We start from the raw sequence: 15699 nt of genomic DNA, 5'->3' as shown, positions 1-15699 counted from the left end.
TCCTCTTCAGCTGATAAACTGCTGGTCTATGCCGCTACATAACCCTTTGCCACTAAAGCCCATTTTTCTGAATTCGAAAACTCGATAGACCTTTAAGCCTCTAAATACCAAAATGTAAGCTCAAATTGTCTTAAAAGCAGCTGAATAAGTTTTGAAAGCTCTGGTTTGGCTGTTTTGTCCTTGTTTTGTTGCAAAAAAAAAAAAAAAAAATCTGCTGAGCTCATTAAACGAGCTACTTCTCAGTGAAAAAAAAAAACATTAAAGGGTTAATGGGAAGATGCAGTGATGACTTCCTGAAGGTAGATTATGGTCGAGCAGGATTTTTTAAAGAGAGAGGCCCAATTTTGTAACAACTGAAGGTAACATAGTTGCGTTATAAAACAGAGTCTACATGATACTGCCCCATTAATAAAGTATATTAAAAGTTGAATGGTTTGTCATTGGACGATAGACTCGTCTTTTAGATTACAGTGCAAAGACACAGGTTAATTCTCAGGCTTGTTAAAAGTAGAATTGATCAATGAGAAAAGAAAATGATTGAATTTGTTGTTGTGATGCACCTGCACTAAGACAGGATTTTTTTTTACATTATTGTATAATTTAACATCAATTACTTTCCACTGCTATATACATATAATCCATAATCCAAAACTGTGTTCTTAAATATTACCTTCTTAAATAATGGCCTAAGTTGCTTTTTTTTTTTTTGCCAAAAGTAATTTATTTATTTTTTCCAAATTCACTTTTGACAGGAAATGACTTTGGTATGTATTTTGACAGGTTTATTATCACAGAAACACACTAAAATAAGTGTGCAGCCTGGTGAAAGGGTTACATTTTGCTATGGAAAGAGATTTACACTAAAAAAAAAGTAATTTCGTAAAAATTATACTTTACTCTTGCAGTTTTATTTTGATCACAAGCAGGCATATACAGAACATTTGGAACAACTAAAAACAACATGAACTTGACATAAAACTGTGGAACTGAACCTTGTGTAGTTTTCCACCTTCTTCACTGAGCTGAAGCGATTCAGGATTCCTCACCAACGTTTTGCTTACCAGAACTTGGTATTAATACAAAGGACAAAAAGTCGATGATTCCCCCCCACCAACACCCCCCCAAAACAAAATCTCAATTACCACATATACTCATGGATATCTGTTGTGCAAAAGCTCAATGTTGTATTTAGAGGAAATCAGCACGATGGAATGCAGCAGAACATGATGGAGCTTCTTTCAGGCACACGGAGGGTACAGGACGAACTGAACAGATGAAACACAGCAAACAGACCGACGAGTCTCAAACTAAACAACATGCCAGAGAAGGAATTTGTGTGCAAAGGCAATGAAAACAAGAGGGATGGGGGAGTCGGGGGCAAAGATGCCACACATCCTCATAAATATCTGTACAAAACCCCCCAAAATAAAAAGCTCAATCATATTTACTCAAACATATCCAGCAATTTCTTATCCAGTGTCAAGGCACTTACTATTACTAAGAAAAACAAGATAGATATAAATCACTTTTGGTATTAGGTTTGCTTTAAAAAAAAATGCATTGAACACAGTTAAAAGTAAATGCAAAGCTTCCCAGTAAAAAGTTCAGTTTGGCCAATTTTCCATTAGTTTCTACAGACTTAAAAAAAAGAAGAAGATAGTTTTAGTTGAACAAAATAATACCTCCCATTTCTTTTTGCATATTGTATTGCTATACTGAGTGAATAAACGTGTGCAACAGAAATTCTCAATGACAGGTCTGATGAAATGCTTTAAAGTGCAAATTTATTGTTGACTCGATTGTAAAGACGGTTCAGCACTGGGGATTTGGTTTACAGCGAAACACACCTGGCTAGTTAAAAACCAGCATGTGATAGAAGTTCTCATGAGGCCCTTAGCAAGTAAGAACATGCTAAGGAGCAACAAATTGGCTCTTTGCTTCAAGCGAATAGTTTTATATCTGCACACTTGCTTTAACGATAAAGTAGAGAACCACAAAGGTCAATTTAGCTTAGCTTAGACTGAGAAGAAAAGCTGCCTCCCAGAGGCTCAAAATCCCAATAATAAATATAGCCCATCTGGTAAAAAACTAAACAAAGCAACTAAATGTTGTGATTTTTCCAGTTGTTAAATACCAGACAATTTTTGGGTGAAGCGCAGTGACTCTTTGGAGGTTTTACTGGTTTGCATTAACCAGTAAATGTAAACTTTTGTTGGGCAGAACAAAAGTAAATACAGCTTCAAAACTCTCATAACACCGTGCTGGTGGTTGAAATCCGTTTTTGAAGACCAGGCTATCCCTTGAAAATATCCATTTTGCAAAGAAAAGTGATTGCTAGCTTGAACTTCGTTCTGTTTGTCTGCCGAGTACCAGTTAGCAGCTAAAAAACAGCTAGCTTAGCACTAAAGACTGGATGCTAACCTGTGTTAGCATCCAGTCTAATACTGGATTTAAAAAGCTCTAAATCTGTATTAGCTATAGACACAGGTTTAGAACTAACCTCTAACCCCTTACAAAGCTTGCTAAACGTGCTAAAGTGTTCACTTAGCAGTTTACTTCACACTGAAATTAGTAACCAGATAGTTGCATGGAATTTTAACAATAATAATAAAAAAACAACACAATTTAGCTTTAAAAGACACTATTTCCTTGCTAGCTACCAGCTGGCTCTCATCATAGATAGCTAGTAAGCTAGGGAATGAATTTCGTAGAAAGTGTCTCATTTAAATACGATTTCTCATTATGACAGCATAACACCCATAAATTGCATGCCAAAATGAGAAACTTGCTTATTTTAATATCTTCTGAATTTTCCATGTTACTGCTGGCAATGAAACATTTCAATAGCTCAGCTTCATCTAAAACTTATTGAACCAGAGTTAAAGCTCAACATTGGTAAAGTCAGAGTAAAACAAACGACACTGGACAACATGGCTACTTGTGGCAGTGACAGCGCCTCGGTATCTTGGCAATGTCTTGCATTCAAATTACTGGCTTGGAGCAGCTATAGTGTAGAGACATTTTCACTGACAAACTCCAACATAAACTCTCGCTTTTGTATCCAGGACAAAAGGAGCGTTTAAGGAGGTAAAACGTTTTTTTTTTTTTTGTAAGAACAAAAAATAAAAATTGGCTTTTCAATCCAAACTCCAGACTAAAACAGACAACTATGGGAGTTGCATAATTCCTGAGCTTTTGATGAGAAAGTTAACAAACGCTCCATTAAAAAAAAAAAAAAAGTTACTTTTAATTGAAATCAGCCAGGAGGTAAAAAAAAAAAAATTATATATATATATATATATATATCCGGTGAGTCATCTGAAACACACAAGCGCTGTCTGAAGAAGGTCTCATCCACCTCCCTTTCATGCCGGTGTTGTATGGTTGGTTCCATGGCACTGTTTATTTGAGCGCCGAGCAACGTCTAATTGGTAAATCAGGACTTCCTGCTTCTCTGGGCTTTTAACAGCATGAAGGAGGGCCGTTTCTTTATGGCCACTTGTTTGATGAGGAGCCGCGTTCACCTGTCCACCACACGCAGCGACGAGGATGGCAAGGTCAATTAAACACCAAAGGTCACCGCTGTGGTACTGGAGCAAATGGCGGTACCTCGGCGTCATCGGGTCAAAATAACAACCATTCAAAGCCACCGACATGCCACCCAGGTGTTTGCGTTGTAGTTACTAAACTCTAATGGGATGCCAGCACACTGAAAATGGGATGAAATTTGGTCTTTAGAAAAACTGAAAAAAGATAAGGAATGATTATTTCTCTACTTAATGTGTGTCCTGAAATTAAAAAGGTTGGATTAAAAACATAAAACAAAAAAACAGGAAATGATTCTCCTGCAATGTAACATGAAAACACTTTCAGACTTTTTACTCTTTAAACTAAAACCTCTCAGCTCCAAAAAATATATACATGTACAGTCACACAGAACAACACCTGGCAAAGTCTATGTACACATCTGTTGTGAACTCTCACAAGAGAAAGATTATATCTTGAATGTGCAGATGAGGAGAAAAAAAAAGTCACAATTCAGTGTAATTTACTGTGCAACATGCCAACTATAAAGATGCTTTGCTTTCAAAATGGACAAACTGGTTCAGCAGTGTGGTTTCTATCTGGGATAAACAAACTAAAAGCAGGAGATTTCTCTTAAAACTTCTGTTTTTGGAAGTCATTGCAGTGAGGATTCAAGGCCACTGTAGTGTGTGTTCCAGGTTTTAATGCCCCCACAGGATGAGCTGACAGCGGAACATCTTGGTTCTGTCCCTGCACAACGGAACCTGATCAACAACGAGATGCGCGTCTCTGAGAAGTCACAACTTTCCAAGGGAGAAAGCTGAATTTTTTTTTTTTTTTTGATTTTACAGTTCTTTCCTCTCCCAAATGTTTAAAGCAAAATTACATTAACTGTACATGGAAAAAACTAAATAAAGTACCTTTCTGCATATGCTTTAAAGAAATAATGGTATAAAAAGAATACAATAAAATTGATAAAAAAAATATATTGTGCAAAATTGAGAATGAGTAACATACAACTCCTGCCAAAATATATGGATGTACTGCTCTGTGAGGATGGTCAGTCGGTCGTTCGGAGCCAAAAAAAACAAAACAAAAAACAGATATGAAGCAAAGCTATTATTTAATGATGCCATAAAACGGATGTTCGCCATTTAGGAAGAATAAAGATTAAAAGAAGAAAAAATTATTTATGACAGCTTAGAATTTAGAAATGCTGGCAGCTTTTAAAAAATTTAAAGAATTTAGATTCTAAAACACAAGGAGAATGTAATTTTAGCAATGCTAAATGCTAACGTAAGATGCTAAGGATGACAACTAAGTTATAATTCTGAGTTTGTATTGACATGTTAAAATCTTTTTTTGATGGTTTTTCTCAAATCCGCAGCATGGGATTGACTCTCTTACTAAAAATACTAATAAAAATAATCAACAATAAACGGCTAATGTCAGCTCTTGCATATATATGAGAATAAGAGATATTAGAAAAAAAAATTTTTTTTTAATGCCAATGTGTTAGAAAGAAAAACTAACTAAATATTTGAAATAGGAATTTTGATATAAAAAAATAACTGAAGCAAAGTCTGGATCACAGACAATAGATGCTTCAAGTGTCCATGAAGCTGATCTGCTTATTCTATATAATACTGGAACTTAGTTGATAAATATATTTATTTCCAAGTGAGGTTTTTTTTTTTGGTTCAAGCAATAATCGAGGAGTTTCATCCTTTTTGTTTTCTCTACTTCATCTAGAAAAAAAAGGCTATTAAACACAACTTGCAGGTTTTGGAAATTTTCACATCAACTAATGAGAATTGTTCAATGAAATAATTGTGTGTGTATCTGCAGCATTTACAAAGTAAAAAAGACCGACTGCCCCTCCTCCCCCAGACCAGTGGTTCCCTAAGCTTTTGCCAGGAGTTGTACGGTGAGACATCATAAGGACGTGTGCGGCGCCCGTTCTGCCGCCGGGACGGTCCTGTGTGCCGGCTCGGCAACGCGGCCGGAGCGTAGTCCTCCCTCTGACCTGTGTGTGTATGTAACGCACTGCGAGGCTCCGTCGGGGGGCAGGTTCAGGTGGATGCTGACCATCTGTGTGACCAGCGTCGCAGAAGCTGACCGGCCGGACGAACTCGGACCCGGCCGTGGTAAGGTCTCATCCAAGTGTTTGGTGGAATGAGGTTTTGGCTTGCCGGGGAGCCGAGGGCTGTGTCTGGCGTGTGACGGAGCGTGCGGGCGGGTAAGCACCAACGGGACTTTTTGGCCCTTCTCTTTACGAGTTTGCTTCACAGGGCTCTGTTTGTCCTGACTGGAGCTGGGCGTGGTCGCCTGGCTAACTTTGGGCTTGCTGAGCGACAGGAAGTTGGGTCCGGCACCCAGCAGCAACCTCATCTTGGACCTGCTCCGATCGAGGACGTTCCTACGAGTGTCGGAAGGGAGCTTATCTAGCTGCCTCCCGGCCTGCGCCTGGGTTGGAAACAGAGTGCCTTGGCACGCCCTGTAGAAATATCTGGAAAAGAAAATCAAGTCAAGACGTCAGGATAAACTTCGGCTCTGCTCCTGCGATGAACGCCGGGATAAACGAAACCATCTGGTGTCAATAGCAGAAATAGTTTTCACGGCATGCATCATAAATATTTCAGACTACTTGTGCTTTCAGATGTCTGCGAAACAGAAGCCAGAGCGTACCGAGGAAGAAGCGCCAGCATGGGGGTGATGACGCACAGCAGGTAGAAGAGCGGGTCCTGGAGCAGCCTCTGGATGTTCCAGTAGGAGTAGCAGGTGGAACAGGAGGCGTTGTAGAAGAGAGCGGTGGTGAAGAATATAGCTACACTGAAGGCTATCGACAGCCAGTTCATCCAGGTCTGCAGAGAAGGGAGAGAGTAAGGAGAAGAAACAATTACTCATCTAATGGGGATCAATACGCCTCAATTAAAAAAAATAAATAAAAAAACATAAAAAATCACACTGTCTCATCACAATCCAAGTCAGCGGAGGAGAGGCATCAGGACAAAAATCAGTTCATACTTTAAAAGCTTTATTTAGAACTAAAAGGTGGAACAACTCCTTAGAAAAAAAAGGTAGAACAAATTAAAAGATTGATTTTAAGACCAGACATCATCAGTGATCTAATTGAGTATGTATGATTGCCAACAGGGTGTGTGAGCCACACAATGGCTTAAAAAAAAGAAGAAGCTAAAAAACACTCAGTATCTACAGAACAAATACATTTTACTGAAACTGGACGAAGTGACTGAAACTGTAAATTAGTTCATAAATAAGTTAGCTGGTAGTTGGGGTTGTTTGTCTTAGATGAACAGGTTTCTTGTTTCAGTTTTCACACCAACAAGGAGATGCCAATTGTTTTTAGGTTCGTCATTTTTCATTCTTTACCTGACATGGGAGTAATGCCAACTGAAAATGGAAATGTGCTCTGATGTGATACTTGGGAGTATATAAAAAAAGAAGCAACACTCTAAAAATTTCCATCAGTAAAACTACTAAGCTGTGATGTCGGTTGTGCAAAAATGAATTTGTTTTAATGAGGGAACATGTTTCCCAGTATAATTTTTCAGAATACAAGCTTTTTTTAAAATGACATTTGCATTCAGTTTCTACTCTTGCTTACACAATAGCATGTCCCTTTTGTCTCTGTGTAGCAAAATGTAGCCAGAAGTAAATTTTGATGTTTTTTTTCTTCTCTTTTTCAAAATTTAAATATGCTCTCTTGTCTCAATAATTTAATCTGATTGTTTCTCATTTACAGATTTAAAATGGCTGCTAAAGAACACTGAATGTTTGAGGCTTTCTGTACATAAATCCAGTAGGTGCATGTCACCATGCAGCACATGGTAGGAGGCGCGCACACACACACACACACACACACACACACACACACACACACACACACACACACACACACACACACACGCGCACACACACACACACGCACACACACACACACACGCACACACACACACACACGCACACACACACACACACGCACACACAAGCAGGCGGCTGCTGAGCTGCAGCTGAACACACTGGCTGATCTGGCAGTATGTAATTACAACGGGTCATTAAATTGGACTCCAGTACAAAAACGGCCAATTAATTACAGGCTCACAGCTATTGTACGGGGGAAGTGAAAAGAGCGCTGTCTGCCATCACCTAAAATACCTTTAAAGGGGGGCTTGTAACCTGACAGTTTGACAAGAATCCAAGAGAATTAAGCTAAAGGAAAAGCAGAAAGAGAGTGGAATAAAAAGGCAGGACTCTGGATCAGGAACAATTATGAAATCTTGGGCTTTTTTGATTGAATTTCTGGTTTCACATCCGTTTTCACATAAAACCTGGACGCTAGTAAGGATGTGACTAAAAGCAAATAGCTGAATAGATTCGGAAGACGGACGGTCACCGGAGGTGAAGGCATTTCTCTTACCCAGGTTTTGGTCTCGATCCCTAAATGCATCAGGATGGTGAACAGAGCTATGGTAATGATGGGAGTTCCCCACGTAAACAGATCCACGTCTGAGTCAGCGTAGGCCTGAGGGGCGGTTAGCAGGAGGATCAGGGTGTGGACAGAGGAAACCATGACTGAGTAAAAACAACAAACAAAAACACTGAGAGACGCGAGCTGATGGAAACGAAGCCCAAACTTACAAAGTAAGGGATGAAGAAGCACACCAGACTTTGGTAGAAGGCATCGACCATGTTCATCCAGAACATGTATGGCTTATATTCCTGCAAAATAAATCCCAGCATTCATAGTTAGTCGGCTCCTCTCTCAGAAGTGACAGCTTTGCTGTAGCCTTCTGCTTTAGGAAAATGTCCAATGTTCTTGTATAGATTTATCAATTTAATCTAAAAAAAGCCACTAGCTGCAGCACTAAAAGGATAAACAATCGCTGTTTGCTAATCCAGGCTGTCCAGATCAGCTATCAGTGAGAGATAACGTTTAAAATCTTAAAGTTCAAACATGGGGACAGAAATAAAACCAAACAATTTAATAAAAAAAAACTGTGAATGGGATATGAAATTACTAGTCAATGGCTGAACTGAAAAATAAAATGACGTCTGGTTTATAGCTCGGTTATTCTCAAAAGATCAGTTGTTGGCCTTCTGAGTAGCGTTTCGCAGCCTCCCTGTCGTTATTATTCGCAAAGTATAAATTTGTGGTTAAAAAAAAATCTCATGTCAGAGTTAAGGTAAGGGTCTACATCGCTAGGCAACACTCACACTAATAGTTGCTAATGCTAGCCAAGCTACTCGCTTGTATGGAGATGCTAAAGAAAGCCTAGAATTTAAAATCTCTAACCATCTGATTTAAAACCCCGTTTCCTCAGATGACTGATGGATTATTAGCACTATAGTTATGGCTGAATTATGAACATATCTCATGGAACTCTTTACATCTCTGTCAATGCCATGACTTATAATGACTTATCACATGATTTTAATTGCGTTTCTTATTTATTGGAAACACAGCAGTTGCAAATTGACTAGTGACGCTTCTCACACACATTGGCATGTCGCTTCTGACCCAATACAAATAATTAAGGGAGGATAGAAAATTATGTTTAATGCTGTGAACTATTTGTATTTGAATGTTAAAGTTTAAGGAAAAAAATCAGACATAGGAAATTGTCTAAAAATACTAAAATCTACAAGTTACTTTCAGAAAAACTCGGTGAAAATCCCTTATGAAGCTGTGAGTAACTCAGATCTGGTGTGGTGTAACGTCAAAGCGGACCTCAGAGTTCTGGCCGCTCATGTAGAGCTGAGGTAGTTGCTGGAGCGTTTTTTGCGACACGTCTTTGTCCAGAGTACCAGTGATAAGTTGAGGGAAGGCGGAGAACAGCATGTTGAAGAAGACGAGATACCACTGGTCGATCATGGATGAACCCGAGAAGCCACAGTAGAACTGATACCAGAAGACGAGGGCTACAAGCATCTGCGGGGAAACGACAACGGGACAGACTGATGTCAGAAACTTTGATCCTCGTTCAAAATAAAAAGTAAAAGAAAACCCCACGGTGGACAAAGTTGCTTACGAAGTTCTTGTAGAAGAAGTACAGGATCATGTTAGCCAGCCGAGAGTAGCACCAGTGTCCGTGCACCAGCATGAGCTTCTGCAGATACCGGAAACGAGGAAGAGCAAAGTCGCTTGCCATCACTGCCTGCAAAACACCAGAGGCGGGCGGCCCAGATTGACTCTCTGATCATCGACACGTCTGGACCTACTCCACTCGGCCGCTTCTTTTTAATCAATCTCTAATGGGTGCAATCTCTCCAAAGCAATAATACTTAAACAAGTCGTGTACTTATTGGGATTCCCCTGCTGTAGCAGTAGGGAAGTGTCAGTCTCATCCATCAGCACCTAAAACCCTCCCAGACGACACTGCTAGCACTTCAACCGTCGAGACTATCCGTCAACAGCAGAAATAACAGCAGAAACATTGTTTGGTTTGGGTTATGCTTCAATAAAGTAAATGCATGCTGGTCTTAATGTAGGAAATGCGGTCGAGCATCTCAAAATGAGCTGGAACATCCAGAGTTTACTGTATTAGACATACATTAAAAATGAGACAAAATGAGGCATGAATGTTGTGATTTCCCTAAGCGTAGCCGCCGTACATCAAAGTTACAGAATAAGTACAGCACCTGTTAAAAATATTCATCCACTTCGATGTTTACCCATTTAATTTGTTTTTAGAAATCAGTCATGGCTAACATATGGCTGTTTGGTCTAATTTCTAGACCAATTAATTTCTGAAAAAATAAATAAAAAATCTAAAGCATAAAAAAAGTGGTTGCATAAATATTCAGACCTTTTAAAGTGACTGGCCTAATTCAATAAAAGTCCAGTTCAGCTAGAAGTTCAGCTAACGTCAGGATACAGAGGAGCGAGTGGATGTGCTGTGCAGCAGCATGTGGCTGAAGGCTCTGCAGGAAGTTAATTGGGAACCTCTGCTGCTGCAGTGAGAGGAGAGTTTAGATTTATGGCCCGGGTCTGAACCCAACCTAAATTCAGGCCGGGTCGAGCCACAACTACCCACTCGATAGCTGGACTTGTTTAATAAACCTGCTATTCATGCAGCAGAGAGAAAACCAAACGTGAAAGAACGTGTTAATCAACCTGTTGAGGAATTAAAGACAGTAAGCATGATGTAGTCATTCTGTAACAAGCGCAGCCCAATACAGGAACATGCCATTCTGCCCTGCTCCGCTCCCATCAAGCACACATCCCAGATAATTTGAACTCGACTCACCTGCTGTTAAAACAAGCAACAAAACAGAGCTGGAAGATGGAAGAAGTTACACTGCTAATTTAAATGACAGCCTGCAAAAGCAGTAAAATTGTGATTAAAACAATATGTCCGGTTTACTTTGGGCTCAGGTCTATGATTATAGTTAATTGGTGGAGTTGGGTCGGGTTGGATTTTTTAGGCCCGATCTTAACTCTAATTGAGAGTCAACCGTTCTGAAACTGGACGCTACACTGAATGAGTCCACAAGAGGAAGGACGTGACCTTCGTTTTAAATCCCTCACTGCTAACTGCAAAGACGCTCTGAGACCTTAGATCTGAATCTGACACAGAGGCACTCGCAAGCTGTGCTGCTTCTCTGCAGGATGCAGGACTCAGTCTCCTGACTCGGCACAACAAAAGCAATTCTATTTATAGCCCCGTCCTTAACTACATGCAAAAAACAAAAACAAAAAAACCTGCTTTTCTTTCTACCTCCACACCTCTGACAAGATCTCCCATATGCTGCTGCTTTCTCCATCTGCCGTGGACTTATTTCGCCCTTACCTGCATGCCCTCCTGTCCGGATATCCCCACGCCGACGTCCGCTACCTGGATCATGCTGACATCATTAGCACCGTCACCTGTGATTAATGAGTCGGGGAGACAGACAGAAAACAGTCCCTCAGAGCGGGAAAGATGCAGAAAATATAATTGGTCAGAAGGGAGAAGCAGACAGCCTGGAGGCTGTAAAAAGTTGCGTCATCAAATAAGATGATGCTCAGATGGTCAAGCGTACAGAGGATAGATTAGATTTATGATGGTGCAGTTTTTTTTGTGGTTTTTGCAGTGTGGTGCTGTATGATAGTTTCTCTTCTGTCCCCGTGTAGCTAGAGGTGAACTAACAAGCACGTCTTGATTTTGTTTTACCGTGAGAAAAACGATTTGTTTTTGTTCCTTCAGGTGTGGGAGTGGGAGCAGCGATGGAGGGCAGAGGGAGACAACATTTTGGCCCACTCTCTGATGAATGTTTGCGTTAGCCGCTTGATACGGCCTCAGAAAAACACAAAATCTTACCAAGAGTTTTGGGTCTAGTTTCAAGTGCGAATATTTCCCTACACTTCAAATAAGAAGAGTTACATGCAACTTTTCAGCAAGATATAGAAGCTTGCTTTAAGACAATAATTCCTTATTATTGGTAAAAAGCGCTAGTTCCACTGGGAGATTATTTCACGTACATCACGGGGAAAATGTCTTGTTAAAAGTAAGATAATCTACCAATAGAACAAGTACTTTTTCATCAATTTTAGAAATAATTGACTTAAAAGAAGCTCCTATATTGTGCTGAAAAGCTACTTGTACGTTACTTATTTCAAGTGTATCTTGGTAAAATTTCATGTTTTTGCTGATTAATCCCACAGAAACCGCCCCGCTTTCAGTTATATGACATTAATTCAGAGCATCAACCCAACCCGTCAAATCTTCTTTGTCGATAGCAAACAGATTAATTAATCTGTCGCTGTGTTTGGTGTGATTTATTGAATTGGACAATTGAAGCTTGACGTAACAAAATGCACTGATAATTTAACTTTCTAGACGAATGGTAATAAAAACAAAAACAATCTGATGATGAGTCCCAGCCAGACAGACACCAAAGTGTTTTTGGATTGTTTGGCTACAGCTAGTCTCCCAGGAGGGCTTGTGTTCATGAAACCAAAACTTTCCCCACATGTGGCGCAACGCAGGATTCTGATCGCTCCTGCATGTCAGTGCAGCCGGTTACGTCACTTGCATCCAAACGTCCAAAACAACAAGCTGCTCAGCGTGGATTTTAAAAGGCAACGATTTGAAGAAAAAATTACATTCAAAAGAATCATTTCCTGCCCCGACTTTAAGCTGTACCCGCACCCGAGGAACACTGCTAGATTTCAATAATGTTGGTCATTATTTTTAATGATCCAGATACCACAGCAGGTATAATCACAGCTGATGATGATTAAAGCAAAAAATAAAAAAATTACAAGCCTGAAGCAATCCAATTACAAAAAGGTCATGACCATTCCGATTAGAGCTGCATTAGGACAATGTTCATTTGTGATATTATTTTCAAATGTTGTGATGCTGAAAACGGCACCTCTGTTCTTAAGGTTTATTCTTAAGCAAAGGCATAAAAGGCAGAGAATAATTCATCTGAATGGGCAATTTCTTTATTAGCAAGCTGAATTTGAAATGCAGCGCACATGAAATATTAGAGCCAACTATATATTGCATTCCTTCACTGTTACGGCTTCAGTGGGTCTCTGCCCTTTTTTCCTGGTAGGGATCTGAAGACAGGTCTCTGCATGTGATATGTGTTGCCCTGATTGATGCTCTGCAGCTTTAAAACTGCCATGCATGCAGCAATCTGGAGGGTTTTCCCTCTCCCTCCTCAGAACCCCGTTTGGTTTGTATCTTATGGTTGAGATTTGTTAGGTTTGTTTTGCATTTGCTTATTTCTGGTCAACTATAGGTTCTGCATTAATCTATTTTGGTTTCTCATTTCAGGCATTCCTTTTTTTCAGGTGGGGAGAGGGAAGTCTGGGCCTCCCTTCTGAAGCTGCTGCCCCCGCGACCCGACCCCGGATAAGCGGAAGAAAATGGATGGATGGATGGATAAATTTTTATTAAGTCATTAAATACTTGTGTGGTCTCCTTTAATGTTACCCCATCAAATGAGCCTGGTGGACGTAACATTTACAAACATTAAAACTGCAATAATGATTCAATTTATTGTGACGGTACTTTCAGGAGAAGTTACAGAAAAACTTTTTTGGGTTCTAAAACTTTCAGCACGTTATGTCATCAGACTAGGGCTAGGTTTCAAGTTACTAGATGTCAAACCAAAGCATTGGAAGCGGCTCTCTAATCTCAGTACAGTTTGGATTGGTTGCACTGTGTGTTTTTACAAGTTTTTTTTTTTTTTTGGTGTGGTTTCGGAAAGACTGTGAGACCGTCACCGTGTCACCCCACTTCCCCGCTGTCGGACCGTGACATTTGCCGCACTTCTCCTGAGCGTCACGCCAAGACTGTCAGAGGCTAAACCGGAACCAGGTCCGGATAGTTGACGTTTTTGCACCTGCCTTTTTACTGAGCTCTTCCTTTGTGCTCTCAGCCACGCTGCTTCCTGCTTTCTCCGTTTTGATGCCAGATGATTATGTTATTAACAAGCATTAACGCGGTTAGACTACAGATCTCTATCGTAGACCCAATTTCTATTGTTTCTACCATATACCTTATATTCTTAGTTTGACACCTGGATGGACAGAAAGATGCATCTCCAGCCACTCAAACTTTTAGAACATAGGACAAAAAATACAATCTGAACATTTAGAGGAAGAATGGAAAAATATTTGGATTCCCGACTTCTTAGGAACCATGTTTAATACACTGCAGTAACACTGTAAACATTTTGCTTCTGTTCTACTTAGAGCAATTTTTAGGTTTCAGGAAAACTGCTGGGCCATCGGATTCAAGCAAAACCTGGCAACTCTGAAATCTAAACTTTTGTCACACTCCATCACTCACTCGGTGCTCACCTATTGCCAGAGTCATGACTTTCAGCTTGTTCCGCACCAGTTTGACCACCATGCTCTTCTGCAGCGGCGTGGACCGGCAGCACAGCACCGAGCGGCAGCTCCGAGCGATCGCCAGGAACTTATCCTCCAGGCTCTTGTCCAGGGCGTAGGCCAAGGTCCGCCCGTCAATTACCAAGCCCAGCTGGTGCACCATGAAGTGAGCGGTTTGGGAGGAGGAAAGGGAGGATGATGGGTAAATCTCGAAGTGCGCCATGTTACGCGGGAACGTCTTGGTGGATGAATGTCTGGAGTTGCAGAGGAATTTGGACTGGATGTGACGTAAACTTTCCTCCAGCAACACAGCGCAGTCCTCCTGGATTAGGCAGAAGTATGGGATCAGGTAGAAGTCAGCACCAACACGCCGATGTCTAAACCACCTGAGCAGCTTTGCATCTGAAAACCACATGCCTTAGCAGCAACGGATTCCAATGAATCACATCATCTTTCCTGGAAAACTCCTGGTACCAGGATGCGTTAAGAGAAGAAGGCAAGCTGGCAGAGCACAACTTCACATGTCTAGTGGAGTCCATCATTTGACAGCTCAGCGCTGCTTTTAGCAGCAACTGCAGGACCCACACCCCATATGGAAGGCGATCGTAATGCTACGTCTGATTATTTTAGTAATCAATTAATTTTTAGACAATTATTTGAACGATTAATCTGATAAATTGGTGCATTCTGCAGATTTTTCATTAAGCCTCCCTCTGAACAATATTAGAAATACATTAAAAGTTGCAAATAATTCAATTCTATTTTTAAATAGAAGCATTTTGTTATCCAAAATGCAGCAACTGTATTCCATTAGAGAATGCTTGAACATTTGTAGCAAATGATGCATCTGCAGCTAAAAAACCCCCAAAACAAACTAAGAAAACGACTAACATCAACATGTGAAAATCATAGTCATTTCTTCACAATTTAACATCAATACAGCTTAGAGCTGATCTGGTGATTAACTGATATGTAATTACACAGCAAAAGGGTGTATGATGGATTTTATTTACAGAATTTGAACCAGATAAAAATGCAACCTGAGGAGTTCTGGGTAAAATATTTACTGACAAAGAAGTTTGAGTCTTGAATGGAAAATGTATCTATGCTTTGTCTCCATTACTACTCCGACTGTGTTCTTTTGTTTCTGAAAATTACATTTTTGAGTCTGCATACTCCAGTTAATGATTAATCAATTACTAAATAGGTTGATTATTTCAAAAACGATTCATCAAAATGAAGTCGATTAACTGTTTTAGATTAGTGTGCATTTTCCTAGAAGTGAAGGAAAATATAAGTCCCTTTGTTTCTTCAGTCAGCAG

The 15699-nt window shown here is 40.1% G+C and overlaps 1 protein-coding gene across 1 annotated transcript in view; it reads right to left on the bottom strand.

The window, feature by feature from the left end:
• Nucleotides 1-886: 886 nt before the first annotated feature.
• Nucleotides 887-15699, bottom strand: part of atp10a (ATPase phospholipid transporting 10A) — a 44100-nt gene continuing 29287 nt past the window's right edge. Inside the window, exons 14-21 of the mRNA XM_008407639.3 lie at nt 14348-14699; nt 11340-11416; nt 9579-9704; nt 9278-9478; nt 8188-8268; nt 7967-8071; nt 6214-6389; nt 887-6034 (exon numbers count right to left, since the gene is read on the bottom strand). Coding sequence (XP_008405861.1) covers nt 5461-6034; nt 6214-6389; nt 7967-8071; nt 8188-8268; nt 9278-9478; nt 9579-9704; nt 11340-11416; nt 14348-14699 — 1692 coding nt within the window. The 3' untranslated portion in view covers nt 887-5460. The remainder of the gene's footprint in view (nt 6035-6213; nt 6390-7966; nt 8072-8187; nt 8269-9277; nt 9479-9578; nt 9705-11339; nt 11417-14347; nt 14700-15699) is intronic.

The sequence above is a fragment of the Poecilia reticulata genome, chromosome 4 (assembly GCF_904066995.2).
Source record: "Poecilia reticulata chromosome 4, P_reticulata-male-v2, whole genome shotgun sequence".
Classification (NCBI taxonomy): Eukaryota; Metazoa; Chordata; class Actinopteri; order Cyprinodontiformes; family Poeciliidae; genus Poecilia; species Poecilia reticulata.
This window is presented reverse-complemented; position numbering and strand designations above follow the sequence as displayed.